This window comes from Malus domestica, chromosome 03, assembly GCF_042453785.1.
Source record: "Malus domestica chromosome 03, GDT2T_hap1".
In the NCBI taxonomy this organism is placed as follows: Eukaryota; Viridiplantae; Streptophyta; class Magnoliopsida; order Rosales; family Rosaceae; genus Malus; species Malus domestica.
In genome coordinates this window covers 5954231-5972576 of record NC_091663.1, presented here as the reverse complement: position 1 = coordinate 5972576, position 18346 = coordinate 5954231, and the positions used below count along the sequence as shown (strand labels likewise).

Sequence of the window (18346 nt, the reverse complement as noted above, 5' to 3'; positions counted from 1 at the left end):
AAATGAATGAGAATAAGAAGGGAGAGAATCTTACTAATTTGTTTTTGATATGCCCGGGCCCCACAGATTCCCCGATAATGGACAAGGATTGTTTGCCCTCCTAGTTGTGGTGCCCTTCTATGCCCTCCTATTTTGTGCGGTCACGGTTAAGCTCCGTCAACATTTTATATTAATTTTTTAATGAGATAATAAGATAAAAAATAATAAAAATATAAAATATTAACGTAACTTATCCGTAGTTGCACAAAATAGGAAAGCATGGAATGACACCACAACTAAGAGGGCAGACAATCCTTATCCAATTGGAGTAAGTCGGATTATTTTCCTTTTGGTTCAGGGAAGTTTAAAACAGCTGTCCCCCAATACCAAAAAAAAAAACCAAACAAAAATATCCTTTTCAACCATTCGCCAACCCCACCCCCACAACTACCACCTCCATCTGATATTTTGAGAAATCCCCGAATTAGCCATATCCGCTTCTCTAATTCTCCAATTCTGCCCCCGCTCCGCCTCCGCAATCTAGGGTTTCTGATCTTATTCCTTGCCCACCGGCCGGTCTCAGAAACCCTAATCCTTGGATTTTCGCGTTAGGGTTTTATATCATCAGTCTCCAATCGTCGGCATCGTGACGGATTCTAGTCAAACCCTAGCTGTTTCAGCAGCGGCGATGAAGCACACAAAGAGGATAAAGAAGAGGAAGAGCTCGGCGAATCCGACGCGGGTCGCCAAGGAAGACGAAGAACAGAAGGTAATCCGCGCACTTACGGAAGTTTTCTCGTCGGTATCGCTTGACGATGCCATTTATGCGTATCGCGAAGCCGATGGCGACGCGAACAAGGCCGCGGAGATTTTGGAACGGGCGGTGGCTGAAACCGAAAGTTCTGAAGAGCCGTTCACGAGCTCTACAACGAGTGGTGGATCGGACGCGGGCTCGAGCTCGGGTTCGGGTTCGTCGGAAGGGTTCGAGTCCGGTTGTATTCAGAATTTGGTGAGCGAGAAGGGTTTTAGGGGTAAGCAGAAGAGGGTTGTGGCGGCCGCCGGAACGGTATCGACGGTTTTGGGTAAGGAGTACGTGAGCTCGATTCCCAGGAGGGGTCCAACGTCGTCAGAGATGTCGAAGCGGAAGGGTTTTGGTAATGGAGGTGCTGCAGGGGAAGAGGAAGCTGAGCAGTTTCTTTGTTCTATGCTTGGAGATGAGTCTGATCTGAGCTTGGCGGTTGTTAGAGACGTCCTTTGTAAGTATCCTCTGTTTGTTTTTTATGTTTATGGTAGCGGAAGCGATGAATTAAAGATGAAATATCTTTTAGTCGTGGAAATAGGGTTTCTTGTATGACCTGAAATTTTGCTTTTGCAGGTCAGTGTGAGTATGATGTTGAAAAGGTATTAGGAGCGTTGCGAGTTAGAAAAGTTATCATCTTTTCTGTTCTCTTCTAAGTGCTGCCTTATGCCAAGGAAGATGAGTTAGTTGTGGCTAGCTTGTATAGAGTTTCTATTATGTTTCCGTCAGTGTTTAAGATGATTGCAGAACAGTCATCAGGTGTCACGGGCATTTTAGAAACTTGGTCCGAGCTAAAAGAGAACCCATAATTACACCTATAGGTTGTTGCTGTTGTAATCTGATGATTATTTATGTGCTTCTTCAGGCCTTGGATGCATTGCTTGAGGTTTCTTCTTCGTATGAACAGTCCTGTAGTAGGTCTGACTATAGTATGTTTTTTAAGGAAGATAGTAGACACCCCTTCGAACAGTCCGATGCTGTAAGTATGCTTCTTGTGTTCTTAAATGTGTGAAGATATTTGGTAAACATAATAGCGAAGGTTGTGCTCTTAGTTGTTTTCAGTGTGTGGAACATTATTTGATAGCTCACATGCATGGTTAACCTCACATGTTTATGGTGGCATTCTCTGATTTGTTGTTACGGTGTGAGTTTATAGGTTTGTGCTTTGATGCAGGACAACCTCAATTTTGGGAGGATGTCAGTCTAGTTTGAGTCTTGTTGAATTTATGAGTTGTAAAAAGAAGGCACAGCAGATATTTGAAAGAAAGATAAAGGAAGATTATAAGGATTGAAACTACTAAGTCAGTAGTGCTGACTTCACACCTGTAGGGTTTCTAGGAATCACTCCTAGAGGCCATAGGCATCACACCTAGGGTTAGGTTGCATCATACAAACCTAGAGAGAAGCAAAGCTCCAGCAATTCTATTAGATCTTTAAATCTTTCGCCAGAGAGTTGGATGTAATTTATAAAGACGTAAACCTAAAATCCTTAAAGAAGAAGGAAATAATCCTTGTAGAACAAGGAAAGTAAAGGACTAATGAGCCTGCTGGAACCGGCATCCTGTATTTTTAAAACCCTAGACAGTAAAAGACTAAAACTCACTTTGCCCACATGACAGACTTTAGGGCGGCCTTCACTTTTGTTCTTCATTGCTTATGGTAGTTGTGTTTTATTGATACCATATTTTGTTTCGTATTCGGGAGCATCTCTATTTGCTTTCTTGTACTTGTTTATTTTTTTGCTAAGAATCTGTTCTTATCAGTCCCTCGCCAGAAGTTACTAGACTGTGGCCTGTGGAAGAACAAATACTCCTCTGAATGTTCTGCTCTGCTTGGCCTCGCTTCTTTGCAAGTGGGGGATTGAGTTTCTGGAGGCTGGGATTGTTTCAACTCATTTCAAGTATACCTGACTAGTGCGATGTCACTTAGAATTTTAAACTATCAGATCATTTCTGGACTTTTTGGTGTATATTGCATTTTTAAATTGCAGCAAGCAACACCACCTCCTCCCTCCTGTCTCTCAAACACACACATACACATGCATACACACAATGTACATACAGACTGACAAATAGAAAGTTAGGTTGGGGGTTTGACAGATCAGGATGGGTCTCTTGGTTTAGGTTTGACTCTTTTAAATCAGTCGTGCTGCCCTGGATTCATTACACTTTTAAAACAGTTGAAGAGGACTTTATTACCACTTTTCTTTTTTGATAGGACGTAGACGTTACCCTGGTTTTCCAGAGGGTTGTCTTATTGAAATTGAGATGTGTTTCTGTTGTTGTTCGTAAGAGATTAGTATGTGGCTTGACGCGTTGGCTTATGAAGGATAGTCACTGGCAGTGTAGTTCATGTTATTTTTTATGAATTGTTATTTGTACATATTTTGGCCCCTAAAACGTTTGTCTACTTGTTAAAATTTCTTTTCCTCATTACATATGTATTGATGGCATAATTTTGTGACAGCTGACAGATAGGGCATCTGATTGCACTTCTCATTCATCTGAATATGAGCAGGATAATATATGGTATGCTGGATACACTTGCAGGCAAATTATTCTAATTGACTCTTCTTTTTACCTCTATTTTTTCTTGATGAATGCTTAAACCTTACACTGTAATTTATATCCCTAGCTGTTGTTTATTCTATTTTAAAGGAAAGATGAAAGCTTTGAGTATGCTTAAAGCTTATCAAAATGTAGTACTTTCGTGGTGTTCTACGGTCATGTTGTAGTGTGTGGCCATATAGGATTTTGATGGTTAGGAACAATGTTTAATATGTTAACCAGCCATCTTGCATCAGGATGTGCACTGTAATATTATGTTCAAACATTAAGAGCCATGCATTTAGTTAGCATATGATGTTAGCTTATCATGAGAACCTTTGGACAAGCGGATTATGTTATTGGAGAATTCACTCATTTTGGTTCCTTTGAGGTATTTCCCGGAGATACAGTTGATATTGTCCAAAACTAGATGTCCAATTGTTTTTAATCTGGATGGTCATAATTTGTTCTTCAGTCAATCCATTTTGTTTGTGCTAATTATGTCAGTAAGTATTTCATTCACCATTTAAATGCTATTATGCAGCTTTTAGCCAAATATGGCACAATTTAGACTTTTCTTAGTCCCTTTTGTAGGCCAGAATTTTCAGCTCAATTTCTTTGGTTCATTGCTTTGAGGATGTTAAAAATTTAGAACCTGATGGTGTTTTCTTTGTTTTAGGAATTATGGGAAGGTACTCACTAATTCTGAAGCTCATTCTCCTGTTAGCCCCAAAAGTACTCCGGCAGAGCTCCCTCAAAAGGTGTTGGAATCTTTGTTTAACATCTCCAAGAGTCCCGAATATGAACCAAAAACCATGAATTGGAAGAATGTTGCAACTAAATTGCAGTCATTGGCACCTGGGTATAATGTTTGCACTTCTGGTGCAGCAGAAGCACAGCAGGACACTTATGGTACTAAACTTTCGATCTCCTCACGCTTCTTTGCAGTTGCATCTTGTCCTGTGCTAGGGGTTAATTTCATTTTATATTAATGGTTTATTTATTTTCAGAATGAATGTTTTGATTTATTTATTGAATGTATCCTATTGTTTCTTGGAATGAACTGTTATCTATCCCAAAAGTATATAAAAGTTCTCTATCTACCCAGCTATAGCAATGTCTTTATCTTTGTTGTCCTCTATTTTTTTGTCTTAAATGTAGTTAAAGGAGATGAATATCATGCATTCAGAGGAACTGCAAAGGAGCACTGGGATTCAGTGAGGTCCTATTATCAGAAAGTAAGAGTTTTAACACCTTACTTTCAGTGGTTATTTTAGTAACTTACTGATGATGGAACATTTTTCTGCAGGCTGCAACGGCATATTCAAGAGGAGCACGGGAACATGCAGGTTACCTCGCTGAGCAGGTTTGGGCTTCTCTAAGAGCATAACATTGTTTTTGTTGTTTGGGAAGTGTGCTTTCTATGTATTGAAAAATATGATGTGCTTTGAGGCATGCATGTCAACTTTTGCCATTGATGGTGGAGTGTCTGGCCAGTGTGTTTTCTAGATTTGTGGACTTTCCATCCAACAAAGCAGCATTGGTTTCCCTCTATCAATTTCCTTATCTACTCAATGGTGTAGGATAAAACAATATCCTAGGTTGATGCCCCTTTGAGTATTAGTTTAAGGTTCTATTTCCAAGAGGGCAAAAGCCTCACGGACAAGTGTTTTGTAATGTATTTAGTTATATTTTATAGAAAAGGAGTTGAATTCAAGTTGAGTTATAAATGTTACCTCTTATCTTTTGATTTGCTAGGGGAGGATACAAACTAAATTGGCTCAAGTGGCTGACGAAAGGGCAAGCCAGGAAATCTTTAAAGCTAGGTTGGTGCAATACTGGCTTGAAAATATTAGTTGTCTTATTCAACTCTCACATTTCGTGTTTGTAGACAAACTAAGCTAATGCTCTAATCTGCAGAAACAAGGACATAGAAAATGTGATAACAATTGATTTGCATGGGCAACATGTCAAACAAGCCATGAAACTTTTAAAAATCCATCTACTGTTTGGGACGTATGCACAATGTAAGTGTTAGCAATTTTCTTTTTGCTTTCCCTTTGAACAAATTTATTCTGCAATTTTATTTAGTATGGTCAATTTACTTGCTTGCTCTGGTGCAGCGGTTCAATTCCTCAGGGTTATCACAGGGTACGGGTCACATGATTATGGAAAGTCAAAGCTGAAGCAATCGGTAGGGGTTTCAAATTCTCTGTGGCATGAATTTCTTAGGGAAATAGTGGGGTGCTTGGTAATGCATATTAAAATTTCATACTGGTGCCCATCTGTGCAAATAAAATGTCTCTTACTTTATGATGGTGCTTTTTTGTATGTTGCTAGTGTAGTTTTTGGTGTTATTTCACTCGATTGCATATTGATTAGGGATTCTTTTTTAAGCGGTTGAACGCTAACAACGGTTTTCTTTTTGGGAAGTTTGAGTTTTCATAACAATTATCCAGAGTTTGTTTTTTCTTTTCTTCCCCTGCCAATATGTGGGTATATAGCATAATAAATGAATGTAACGATCAATGAATTTTACCTTGCCATCTTTTTATGCAATGATTGTAAGAAATGTTAGAACTATCCAAAGTATATCTTGGTTTCTTTAATTGGATTATTTGATCTCTTATCCTTATAAATATAAGCTTCGTTCAATACTTTTCTTGCTGCTTGCATTGTACAGGTCATTGAACTTGTTGAGAATGAAGGTATTCAATGGAGCGAAGAGAATCGAGGAGCAGTATTAATTAAGCTAGGTTCACATAGAGAGTTCAGCTTTCTGGATGCGGAGAGTGATCCCGACTAACCTCCTTTAGCGTGGTTACCAGGCATGATCCCTTTTCTGGTCAGTGTTGTTGTCAGTCAATAGGGAGGTAAAGTGTAGTCGCCTTAATGTTGTGTTGGAGGCCAGGTTAACAGATGTCCATATTCATCTCTTTTCTCTAGGTCGCTAAATTATTTAGACGCCTTCATTGAAGAAACTAGCTCAGCTCAAGTTGCTCGTTGTACTTACTGTGTGTAGGGCATGTATATAACTTGAGAAAACTGTATAAATTTAACCGAGTTGACAATGACCTGAAACTGAAACAGTTTGATCATAACATGCATTGTCGTTTGATACTTTTTCCTGGTTCCTGTTTTGCATGCTCGTAAGTTACGTTTTCGCGCCTCATATACAATTAAGACAGGCTCTTCACATGCCAATTTCAGTATTTTAGAGAATTTGACGGATTTGGCAGACAGGAGGTAAAACAGAACACTTAAAACATGGTTTTGAGGGAGCCATCCAACTGTGTTACATGTTGTCTACGGCAGCAAGAAATGACAATAGGCAGAGTATTCCCTACCGGGTCTTCCTATCCTTCCTGCTGCTACTCTGGCTAGACGGAGCTTGTGAGCAAGAGTTCTCCACCGGAAAGCGGCTTTCTATTCTATGTTAGAGTCCAAATGTGTTGGAATCGAAGTGAAATTCGTGAACAAACTGCACAAGATAATGATGATTTGTAAGCCTGGTGTTATTGACGCTAAAGGTAAGTTCCTCTTTCGAGTCTTTCCTCTTCTTCCTCAAAGTCACATGAAGCCCCAATTTTTGGTTTATCCAATACTCGAGTACTAACGTTCATTCGCCTTTAGGTTTAATATTAAAAGTTGAGACTATACTATACAAGCACATTGACATTTAGTATATGAAGTTTTTTTCATTCCATAGTCATATTTGAAGTCTTAATTTTAGGACAGTCTCATACATTCGTTAAGCTGACTGTTAAGTTAGTCGTTAATTGGTGATGTAGCGCTCACGTGGATAATAATTGGTCGTCACTTGTCAATATAGACTCACGTGGATATTAAAAACTTAAATAATTAAAAAGTTTTTTTTTTTTTTGAACAAAAAAACTAAAAAAGTTAAAAAAGAAATCTTCCCCAACCCATTCCTCCTATTGCACTCCCTTGCTCCTCTTACAGCACAAACCCAGCAACAACTGCGTCCTCACTGTTGTATTTGAACAAATTCTGGGTCGTCGATCGGGAGGTCCAGATGGTGGGTGGGTAGGCCAATTGTTGAACTGAAGGTTTTCAACCAAAGGTGTCTGAGAGACTTCAAGAACGAAGACGGTGAAGGACTGGAAGGGAGGGGAGGTGAAGAGGGTGGAGAGGGATGACTTATTGGCCACAAAGAGTTGAGCTTGTAGATGTGGGGACCTCGGTGGGGTGGGCTAGGCGGAATCTAGGGCTGGGGTAGGTGGCGGTGGCAATGTCTTGCCCGTTCCCACCTTTGCCGTGTTTGACATTCTTACAATTCGCCGGAACCGAAGCCTTTACGTCTCTCCAACCGGAGTACAATTATTGACAGCCGCACGATTTGTCTTCCGTAATCTCCAACCTCGCTCTCAAATTTGCAGACTCACTTTCGCTCGAGCTCCGACGAATAGATCACCACAACTACGCCTCTCCTGTTCTCAACTCAGCCAGTTGCTACTCCTCTCCATCGTCGGAATCGCCATGATGAATGCCAGAGAAGGGGAAGAAAGAAGGGTTCTGCAAAAACCCAAGGAGAAGCACGCATCCCTATGGCATTTTTTATTTGTTTTTTCTTTAATTTTTAAATTTTAGTTTTAATTTTTTTTTTTAATATCATGTGGGCCTATGTTAACACGTGGTGCGTAGGCATTGTCCACTTGGACGCTACGTCATTAGTTAATAGTTGACTTAACAGTTAACCTAACGGATGCATGAGACTGTTCCGAAATTAAGACTTGAGGTGTGACTCTGGAATGAAAAAAGCTTCATGTACCAAATGCTGAAAATCACGAAACTTCAAGGTAATAAATTGATATTAACCAAACTTAATTTATTGAGTAGTGAAAGAAAATATCACATATTCCATGCAGCAAGAAGCCACCAACAAAGATATGGTCGGTGGTTTCCAATTCCATGGAGTAATTTTGTGCGATATAAGTTAAACAATAATGGCAGTAGACAAGATCCTTCCCCAATAATTGGGGCTGGAGTACCATTAATAGTGGAAAAAAAAAAAACTTTTGTAAGGCTGGTTTAAGTGGTGAGATATGTCGAGAATCAAATTACTTTTATCAAGGTCATCTGTATTTATTTTGACCCAAGGGAATGAATGGGGATGGCAAAAAACAGGAACTCTAGAAGGAGCTTTATAAGACTCAACCGAAATTTCAGGAGACTAAAAGTTTCTTATCCAAAAGAGGTATTTATCGATTCCTCCTTTCCGCCTTCCGAAAACTTGTTAAGAGCTATCAATTTCTCCCTTGAATTTTAATTTTAGCTGATTAACTCCCTGGATTTTAATAATCGGCAATTTCCTCCCCGCCGTTAGATTTTGGAAATTCTCATCCAATTTTGCATCTATCCTTGCATATGCATAGCACATGGCAATAGTTAGAGGGCAAAAGGGTAATTTTATCCCTAAATATGGACAACATATTGGTTATTTTTCTTCTTCTCTTCTGTTAATTCACTTCGCACACTTTTGTTTGAATTTTATCCCTAATGTGGACAACTATGAATCTTGTCCATGGTCTTGCATTTTCAGCAATATGTTGGTGTTGTGATGCCATTTTGTTAGTTTTTTTTGTGACTTGATTCATATGACCGTCTTGATTCACCTATTTCATTTCAAGACCCAAGTTCAAATAAGAAAAGTAATTACTCATCTCAACAAATTCATTACTAGAAATTGGCCAATTATAAACATTTAGTGGATAATCAGCTAAAGTTAAAGTTCAAGGGGGAATTAGTTAATTATAAAAGTTCAAGGATGTAATCGGCTAAACTAAAGTTCAAGGCAGAAAATGGCCAATTATAAGGCCATCTCTATCCGAAAGAGCTAAATATAACTTCATGCAGAATTATAGCCCTACGAAAGTTTATTTTTGAATGAACAGTGTTAGGCCATACTCATATATCATCTGCAATTGAATGAGATAACCATAGCCCCCTCAATTATTTATTAATTTTAAGTTTATACTTTAAAATTATTGGTTAATTTAGTTAAACTATTTTTAGATGATTTCAAATCTAGCCGTTGAATTTTAATCAATTATTGCAACTGATGAATATTGCCCCAAAAAAGAGACTAAGAGGGGGGTTACATTTGGCCAACTTGATGCCCTTTCGGCCAACTAATGGCCTGGTGGGCTTTATAGAATTATAGCCCAACCATTGGTTGGAGATGAGTTTTTGGGTAAATTAGGCTATTTTTTAGCTTTTAAACCTTTAACCCTCTCCATTAGAGATAGCCTAAAAGTTAAAAGGGGTAATTGGCTGAACTTAGGAAATTGCAAGGTCCTTAAACTCCAAGGCTAGAGTAGAATGACAAAGGCGTGAAAAGGAAGGAGGCTTACTTTCTAAATAACCATAAATAAGAAAAACCCTGATGCTTGCCAGACATTGTAAAGTTGTGGAGAAAACCGCTTTGATATAAAAACAAGCCATAGATCCGAGAAGGAACATGTATGTAGAAAATTATCTTTCATGATAGTTTCTATATAGTCTTTGGTCAATAAGACAGTTGAGCATCGGAAAAAAAAAAAAAAAAAGGTCGTACCCATTGCACAAGGCTCCCGCTTTACGCAGGGTCTGAGAGAGGTGAATGTCGGCTAGCCTTACCCCCATTTTATGGAGAGACTGCTCCCAAGTCTCGAACCAAAAAGATAGTTGAGCACATAATGCCATGGTAGGACTGCGACGAGGAGGCAGATTGTCTGCCCTCCTGTTTGGGTGCCCTTCCCATCCCCTTTTATTTGTGCGGTCACGGTTAAGCTACGTCAATATTTTATATTGATTTTTTTATAAAGATAATAAGACAAAAAGTAATAAGAATATAAAATGTTGACGTGACTTAACTGTGACCGTACAAATAAAAGGGGATGGGAAGGGCACCCAAACAGGAGAGCAGACAATCTGCCTCCCTGCAACGAGGGTGCCGGTGGTGTTGACACAAACATCCTGAAGAACTTCGTAGAGGATGACAGTCTTCAAATTCTGATCAAGTTTATATGCCAATTTGTGAGCTCTGGTTACTAAACTTATGAATTCTTAATTACTTCTTAAGCATGAGCATTGTGAATATTGTTTTTCTTGGGGAATTAAAGGGTTGAATGGAGTGAAGTCAGTGGAGTGTGAGTTTTATGGGGGAGTTAAACCTGCATTTAGATGTTTGGAACTTCAGAGGTTCGACCACATGCGGGAGTGGCAAGAGTGGTCTTCCGAACTAGATCATGGGGATTTTCCTAATCTTCCTGATATAACGAGGATAATACCGTTAGACTACTTCTCAAGACTGGAACGGCTACGTTGTATAATGTGGATGTGAATATGGAATCCCTTGCTTGTTCGCAAGAATGCAATAAATTCCGTATTGAACTCTCCTATCCCTCCTTGAGTTGCAAATATCATTGCCTAATCTGGTATGTTTTGCATTTGCCTAGGTGAAGGTACAAATAATATTTGCACGAGAGGCCGATGAAAAGGCAAGCCAGGAAATCTTTAAGCTGGGTTGGCTTGAACACATTCATTGTCTACTCTAATTTTTTAGCTAATGCTGTTATTGTTGGTGTTAAAACTTGGACGGGGTTTGGACTGTGTTCAACACTTATTATCTCTGAGTGTTGCTTTTAGTCTCGGCGTCAAGGGATGACTCAAGAGAAAGAGAGAATAACTATGTCACTGTTGGAGGCTGCCAACAAACAGTGTTTGTGTTCGAGTGTGTGTGTGTGTGTGAAAGTTGCGGGTAAATCTAACTTCTTAACCAAATGATTATGCACCGAGTGGGATGTTGGTTAAGTTAAATTCTTTTATGTGTCTCAAGTGAATGAGGACTTAAAATTCAGTGTAACTTCGTGTATGCTTGCAAAAAGTAAATGAAATCAAAATATGAACTCAAACGAGAAACAAAATGTAACCATTTCATTGTGAAATCATGATTACAAAAGTAAAATTTAGGCCGAGCCGAGCTACACAACTTGAAATGTAAATTGACTGGAAATGTAAAGAAAGTTGTAAAACTCTAACAGAATTCAAACCATGAAGGGTGAGATAATGCTAGAAAAGTCTACCGAGATCACTGGTGTCAAATTGGACTTAGTACAAAACATGCGCCTCAGAGAGGAAATCAGGGTGGTTGGAATTGCATATCAACTGAATCATACCTTGGAGTGCCAAAGCTGTAAAGGTTTAGATCTCATGAATCATAGGTAGTGTTTGCTTCAAAGGAAGAATTTTAGATTGTAGCTTAAAAGCTAAGAGAATTTTGCTGAAGACCAATTGAGTCTGTGTTAAAAAGTAGTGGGGTTGATCTTAGAGATTGAATTTGATAAAGGTCAAGACCTTGAAGGTCTTTGGCTCTATTTATAGGCAGGGGAGAAGAAGCAACCTCGATCATATTGCTAAGCTGGAACAGGGGTGGATCAATCATCTGTCGTTGATAATGATTGTAATTCTTGGTAGGTGGCCTACAACTGCGTCTTCTGGTGGTTTGCAGGATCATAGTAGTAACCTCATTGTGGCGGATGACGTGTGCATATGCATTTAAGGGAGCGAGATATTCTCCGGCTCTGGTCGTTTGTACGACATATGCGCTTCAGATGAATTTTTGTGTGATTGTTTGAGCCCTAATTTGGACATCGAAGTTGGTGTACCGAGGTCGTGCAAATTTTGTGTAAATACAAATGGATGGGCTCCATAGCAGACCTTATCTTTATTTATGGCCCAAACAGTGATCTGCAAAAACAAGAGCATAGAGATTGCAATAATTGTTGATATGCACGTGCACCATGTCGAACAAGAGGGATCCCTGTTTTTCTAAAAAAATAGGAACATCCTCCTCATCGTTGAATTGATTTTAATGAAATTGTGTGGTTGAGATTAAATCACAAACCACATAATCTCAACCACACAATTTCATTAAAATCAAATCCAAATATCAAGATGGTGTCTCCATTTTTTTAGAAAAATGAAGATCCCTCTCGTTAAAAGGATTCTTCTATATATATATGAAGTTATGTTTCGCTCAATACTTTTCTTACTGTTGGGATGTTTCGCTCAATGCTTTTCTTACTGTTGGGTGTTGAAGGTACCTTGGATGACTGACAGGAGTTGGAGATGGGAGGGTTAGATGCCGTAAAGTGGATGAGACGTGAGAAAAAAAAAATTGAGTGAACACATCGGAAAAAACAACACAACTTTATTTATTCAACAACGAAGAAGAAAAGAAATCACACATTACATTCAATAGTGAAGCTGCAGAAGAAGCCTCTGGTACCTCTACCAAGACAAGGATCTAAAAACATTGATGCACAAGGATTGAGAGATTTTTCAGTGCGTGGAAACACAGAGGATACATCACATGTCATTACATAAGTGGTAGGACACTTGAGAAATAAAACTTCATTCTGCTTATACAATGAAATGTAATATACCATTCCGTATTTTGTACACATTAAAAAATTTCTCGTGAGGATCAAAAGAGATCTCAAATACCACAGTAGGCTTTGATAGGATGCTTAATTTTCTGTGCCTCCTCAGTTTGAAAGAAACGAAGGTAATCAAATTGATCAAATGGCTTATATCGTAAGGGGTGTTTGTCATCAACTAGCTCTTCAGGTACTTGCACAATCCCATTTTTATATGAGAATAATGCCACCGAATATCTTGTTTTCTCCTCTTTCATGATGACTTGATGCTCACTTGCGTATACCCTGTCGTTACTCCATGCCTACCAAATGAAAGTAGAAAAGAAAGTTCATGTGCGTTTGCGCCTGGCACCTGAATTCTGTAAATTACTATAGTTTATAAAAATATAAGATAGAATTATATGATATGCGAAAGTGATCCACGTACCATGAGTACATCGGCTGCAAATACTATAAAAGATGAAGGTGAAGAAGGTGCATAATCAATCCGTTGGCCAGCCCTTGTTTTGATCTGCAAACCATTTACCTCATTTTGATGCAGTATGGTTGTGAAACCCTTGTCTGTGTGAGGAAAGAGTCTCACGTCACTCTTATCCGTCTGCTGTATGGCCTGTATTTGATATTCAATGCATCTAAGCTGGTAAGTGGTTGATGCCTTGTGAGAGTCATAGAGCCTCTGCACCCCATAAATATCAAATACCATTCTTGTCACCATTTGATCCAATTCTACCAACATCCTTGAGAAGGAATGAACACTTTCACTGGTTCAAAGAACAAAGAGTTGCGCAATGTTAGGCACTATGTATACCAATGTTGAAATTTAGTTACCAGTAAAAGAAAAAGGAAATTTAGGAGTGAGAAACAAAATACCGAAAACGTTCATTTCCTGCAGGCCACATGATACTAGTGAACTTTTGAACTCCTTCTACAGTTTCTGGATTCTCAATGCCAGTGGAAAAATCGTGAGGAAAGAGCGGATTTCGGCCAAAATAGCTGTGGAGAGGCTTATCACTGGTCTTCTGCATTTTAGTTTCTAATGGAAGATCACAAAAATCTTTTATCGCAGAAAAAATGGAGTTTTGAGTTTCCAAAGTATCTTTTTTGTAAACAGCTTCAAAGCAGCCGAACTCTTCCAAGGCATGCTGGACTTTTTTGCATGCCAAGAGCCATGCATCTGTTCCAGGCTTCATGTTTTCACTGGATAAGTCCACAACGGGAACCACAGGAGGCTGAGTTTCTGACCCCATATTTCTCTCTTGAACTCTCCCAATTATTAATTTAGTCTTCAGGAATTGCTTCACTGATAGATCTAGCAATGGGATGAACATGGTATCATTGTAGACAAATTTATAGCCATATAATGATAAGTTTAGGTGGGAGCAGGTGTTGTGCTTAATTTTTTTAGTACAATTATTAGATGGTAATAATTGAAGGTCACATGTAGCACTAAGGTCATGAATTTAAAAGTGGGAGGTTTCAAGTCCCGATCTCTTTGATAGCGTGTTTGATTTTTAATTACATTGTTTTACTCGTCACCGCACAATTAATCCCTAGCCGTTCGGAAAATAAGAAATGGTGCCTAAACCTTCCTAGGCATCTTCCTAGGAGCTTGCTTAGGTTGCGATTCTCACTTAGACTAAAAATAGATAACTTTTCATTTTGCATATTATTTTTTTAATAAATTGTAAGAGATTAGTTAGATATTTGGACGAACACTCATTATATGTCTATTCATCATGTTTTCAATATGTTCTAGTTATTCCGTTTTACAATTTCTATATGGGTTACTTGGAATCAAGTCCAAAAAATTGTGGTGTGGTTGGATTTAGTCCAATTTCCTATTTTTTTCTTTTCAATTTAATTAAATTTATTTATTTTTGGGTTAATTAATGTGTCATCATATATGTGACAGATATACCATAGATTGATAAATTACATTTAACCTGTGATACAGGTATCTACGAAAATAAGTAAAATTTAATCTACCTATCATCCATAAACATAGTTAAAAAAAATTTCATCTTCCACATATTTATAAATTCATACTAGTCTATATGTTGATATATTTATAGTACTTACAACATAGATTAGTTAACATTGTTAACCTGTGATGGAGGTAGAAGGAAAATCTGAAATGCGAATTAGGAGCTGGAAAAATGAGAAACAATATTTAGTTCTTATATTTAACCCTAAATTGAGTAAAACAAAACATATAAATGTTGGAAATGTGCCCTAAAGCCAATCATATGATGATACTTTACGGACATTTCACATGTTAAACTAATCTAGTTTAACTATAAAAGGCAAAGATTATTGTTTGAGCCGTCTCATATAAATGTTATATGCTTAAACGATAAAGTCCAAGGAATATGTGATTGGGAGAATGCGATCTAATGAAGTTAGATTCATGAGACAATTCTTTCGTAGACACATCCTAAATGTTCCTGATCATAGGATTGCCAATTGGGCATTGACAGTCCGTTAAGATCAGTACGTACTGTGTCTTCTCTCAGGGAGAGTGACTAGTCTCGAGTCATTGGTGTGTGTGACATCAAGACAAGTACGTAGGTGCTCAATAGAGAATGAGTTCACTGAATACGATCAACGAAGAGTTCTCATATTCATGTCACATGAGAACTCATGGTTGGGATAATGCAAAGTAGTCCTTTGACCTGAGGCATCGTCGTTGTCTTGTGGTTAAGTCCTTGATCTTTGATTATGTCAAACGTCATTCCATTGGAGTGTCCACGGCATCGTTGGGGTTAAGCCACTTAGCCATGGAGGCAAGTGAATGCGTAACAAAGGATCTCTAACCTTCAAACTGTTTGAGGGAGAATACTCTATGATATGATGAAGAATCTCTGGCCAGAGTATGAATGAGATTTAGGAATGCGTTCCAAATCACATTCAAGGTAATCATATAAGCACACAAATCACATTGGATAGTAGACATGAATAAATAAACTATCAAACCAAACAATGTGGTCAAGAGTATTGTATTAGAGAAAGACCGTATTGCATTTGTAATCCTAAACTGAATAGGTTCTCCACCTCTTCTGATTAGCTTGGGTAACCATGATATGCTGCTAGGTGTCACTCTTGGTTTGTGGAAGCTCTAAACATGTATAATCACTAAAGGGAGAATTGAAAGTAAGTTTCAATTCACAATCGATTTGAAAGAGTTTGAATCGTCCACTGCCTCGCTAAAAGGAACCTAATGGATCGTACACCGTGTAAGGTGGAGATTGAAGAAACAATGGAGATGAGTAAGAATAATTAAATGGTTTAATTATTTATGGCAAGGATTAATTAATATGTTAATTAATCAAACGAATAAGTTCGTTAAAGACCTCGGGATAGTTTTGGACGTTTAGGCCCAATGGGCTTCAAACGTCAAGCCCATTGACTTAAGTTGTATGACAACTTAATTCACAAAATCCCAAAAGCCCAAACAACACCCTAAGGCCGGCCATATGGTTAAGGGTAGTGAACTTGGACTTATTTACAAGTTTGCCACTCAAATGAATAAAGGTATAAATATGACTTTATAGCCAAAATTCATTAAGGGTTTGTTTTGGAGAAAATTGGAGAGAACATGTCTCTCCATTTCTCTCTAAAGAGGCTGGCCCCTTGGAGGGTGCATCTAGCAATCCCACTACTCCAAGGTCACTCATTTCTTCTCCAATCTAACCTTGGTGAAGATACTTAGAGGTTCTCTATTTTGGGAACTTGGAGAATCCTATTCTTCCATCCAAATCCATAGATTTAATATGCAAGGAATGAAGGCCCTCTCTTTGGGTGATTAGCATTTGCTTATGCAAAGAGGAATCTACAAAGGTATATTTCTCAACTCACTTTGATTTGAGTTGAGTCTTGGTTCACCAATCTACTAGGCTTTGAATTTCTTGGTTAATGTTTTGTTTTTAAGTGCATGCAAGCATAATTCCGCCTTTAATTGTTAATTGCATGCTTATAGATGTTGCTTAAATGAACATGTTTTCACAAAATCTTCCTTCAATAAATGAGGGACAACATTTATCACAATAATAAAAAGATAATTTAAAAATTGATATGGATAATCAATGAATGGACCTAATCCAACAAAGTAGGGGTGGACATTAGTCGGATTGGGCAGGGTTGACACTCAACCCGTAATAAAAAGATAATTTAAAAAATTGATATGGATAATCAATGAATGGACCTAATCCAACAAAGTAGGGGCGGACATCAGTCGGATTGGGCAGGGTTGACACTCAACCCGTAGGCCGACTCATGATGGTTGGACCATCATTTGGCCAAACTGACACCTACCAAATATACTTGTATTCCGACTCGCCCAACCCAATCTATTTTCGGGTGAGTTGGGCGGGTTTGCAGGTAAACGATGGACTATAGTTTCAGATAATAATGAGTTTCTGAAAGCCAAAAAAATTGAATACTTAACCAGGAACTTGTAAGAGAAATCAAGGATTAAGGTGAGGAAGTGAGAGTTGGGGACGAATCGACGGCAAATTCCGTTTGCAGGCTTGGTGCGTCGGCAGGGGAAAAATAGATAGAGAACAGGGATTTCAATCAATTGCTTGAATTAGGGAGATGATAATTAAAAATAATAAATGGCTTATGATCATTTAGTAGTGTAGGCACCACATTTCTAAGTCAAAGTCAACAATAAGACCACTTCACATGCAAACATAATGCGCTTAGGGTGGTTTCGGCCCACTACAGGTTAGAATTTTACACATAAACTAGAGGTTTAAAAAATAAACAATTTGAATCATTGAAATACATTACAAAATAAGTATTACAAAAACATGTGTAAAACTTTTTTGTAAAAAAAATAGTGTCGTTGATCTGCCTCTAACCACTATTATTTTTATTTTAATCAAACTTTATTTTAATCAGTGACATTTTGACCTAAAATGGTTTAATTCTACTCAAACCTTTAATATTTTATATATATATCAATAGCCATCTCGGGGAAGGAACATCTTGCGTTATTTGACCAAAACAATAGGAACATTTTTTCTTGGTTTGCAAGACTATTTCTCCACTGGGCGCGGGAGGAAAAAGCCAAAATGCCGTTAGAGTTTTTTAATCGGCCGCCTCGACACATTTCCCTCTCTCTGGGGCATCGTCCGGGCACTTCGATGGTGATAGCAATTCATAATTTTGATCTCTAGCTTTGACTCTTTCTTTCTCTTACAGTGCATTTGCACATAGATTGAATTTATTAAAAAATGGGAGCGTATGGATTGGGAACGGTTTCTTCAGGAATACAAGCATTACCTAGTGAATATGACTCTTCGAAGGGCCATTTCTTTTGTGTGTGTTTGTTTGACAAATGATGGAATATTTATGGAGGAATTCGAACACGAAAACTTGAGTGCAAGAATGGAGGTTCTTAGCCAACGAAGTTTTCCATTTCTTTTGTGTTTCAGATTTAATAAGATATTGTCTACTATATATTGCATGGGTTTTTTAAAATTTTATCAAATCGGAATTCGGAGCCTATAATAATACACCAGTTTAGACAATAGACTTGTATAACGTTTGCATGTTTAAGGACAATTTTATTTTTT

The 18346-nt window shown here is 38.1% G+C and overlaps 2 protein-coding genes across 3 annotated transcripts; one reads left to right on the top strand and one right to left on the bottom strand.

Moving 5' to 3' along the window:
- Positions 1-330: 330 nt before the first annotated feature.
- Positions 331-6444, top strand: LOC103418761 (SMR domain-containing protein At5g58720-like). Its single transcript, XM_008356868.4, has 11 exons — positions 331-1235; positions 1355-1380; positions 1644-1757; positions 3245-3306; positions 4004-4236; positions 4486-4562; positions 4634-4690; positions 5083-5150; positions 5245-5351; positions 5448-5518; positions 6008-6444. The coding sequence occupies exons 1-11, from the start codon at positions 668-670 to the stop codon at positions 6128-6130; spliced, it is 1506 nt and encodes a 501-aa protein (XP_008355090.3). The 5' UTR covers positions 331-667; the 3' UTR covers positions 6131-6444.
- Positions 6445-12521: 6077 nt separating this feature from the next.
- Positions 12522-14173, bottom strand: LOC103407660 (probable 2-oxoglutarate-dependent dioxygenase AOP1). Of its 2 annotated transcripts, none has more exons than XM_008346552.4 (3): positions 13638-14173; positions 13195-13528; positions 12522-13069 (listed from the first exon to the last, which is right to left on the bottom strand). In XM_008346552.4, the coding sequence occupies exons 1-3, from the start codon at positions 14093-14095 to the stop codon at positions 12827-12829; spliced, it is 1035 nt and encodes a 344-aa protein (XP_008344774.3). In that variant the 5' UTR covers positions 14096-14173; the 3' UTR covers positions 12522-12826. The 2 variants fall into 2 exon arrangements, with proteins under 2 accessions (XP_008344774.3, XP_070674968.1); XM_070818867.1 differs by having other exon boundaries at positions 12636-13126; positions 13638-14171.
- Between the last annotated feature and the right edge of the window lie 4173 nt (positions 14174-18346).

Bases quoted from the DNA above. Each gene is read 5' to 3' on its own strand.
- LOC103418761 (XM_008356868.4), top strand. From the start codon at position 668: ATGAAGCACACAAAGAGGATAAAGAAGAGGAAGAGCTCGGCGAATCCG. The intron at 4,237-4,485 runs GTACTAAACTTT...TCTTAAATGTAG, and splicing joins AGCACAGCAGGACACTTATG to TTAAAGGAGATGAATATCAT. The intron at 5,352-5,447 runs GTAAGTGTTAGC...GCTCTGGTGCAG, and splicing joins GTTTGGGACGTATGCACAAT to CGGTTCAATTCCTCAGGGTT.
- LOC103407660 (XM_008346552.4), bottom strand. From the start codon at position 14,095: ATGTTCATCCCATTGCTAGATCTATCAGTGAAGCAATTCCTGAAGACT. The intron at 13,529-13,637 runs GTATTTTGTTTC...TCTTTGAACCAG, and splicing joins GCAGGAAATGAACGTTTTCG to TGAAAGTGTTCATTCCTTCT. The intron at 13,070-13,194 runs GTACGTGGATCA...TTCATTTGGTAG, and splicing joins TTGCAGCCGATGTACTCATG to GCATGGAGTAACGACAGGGT.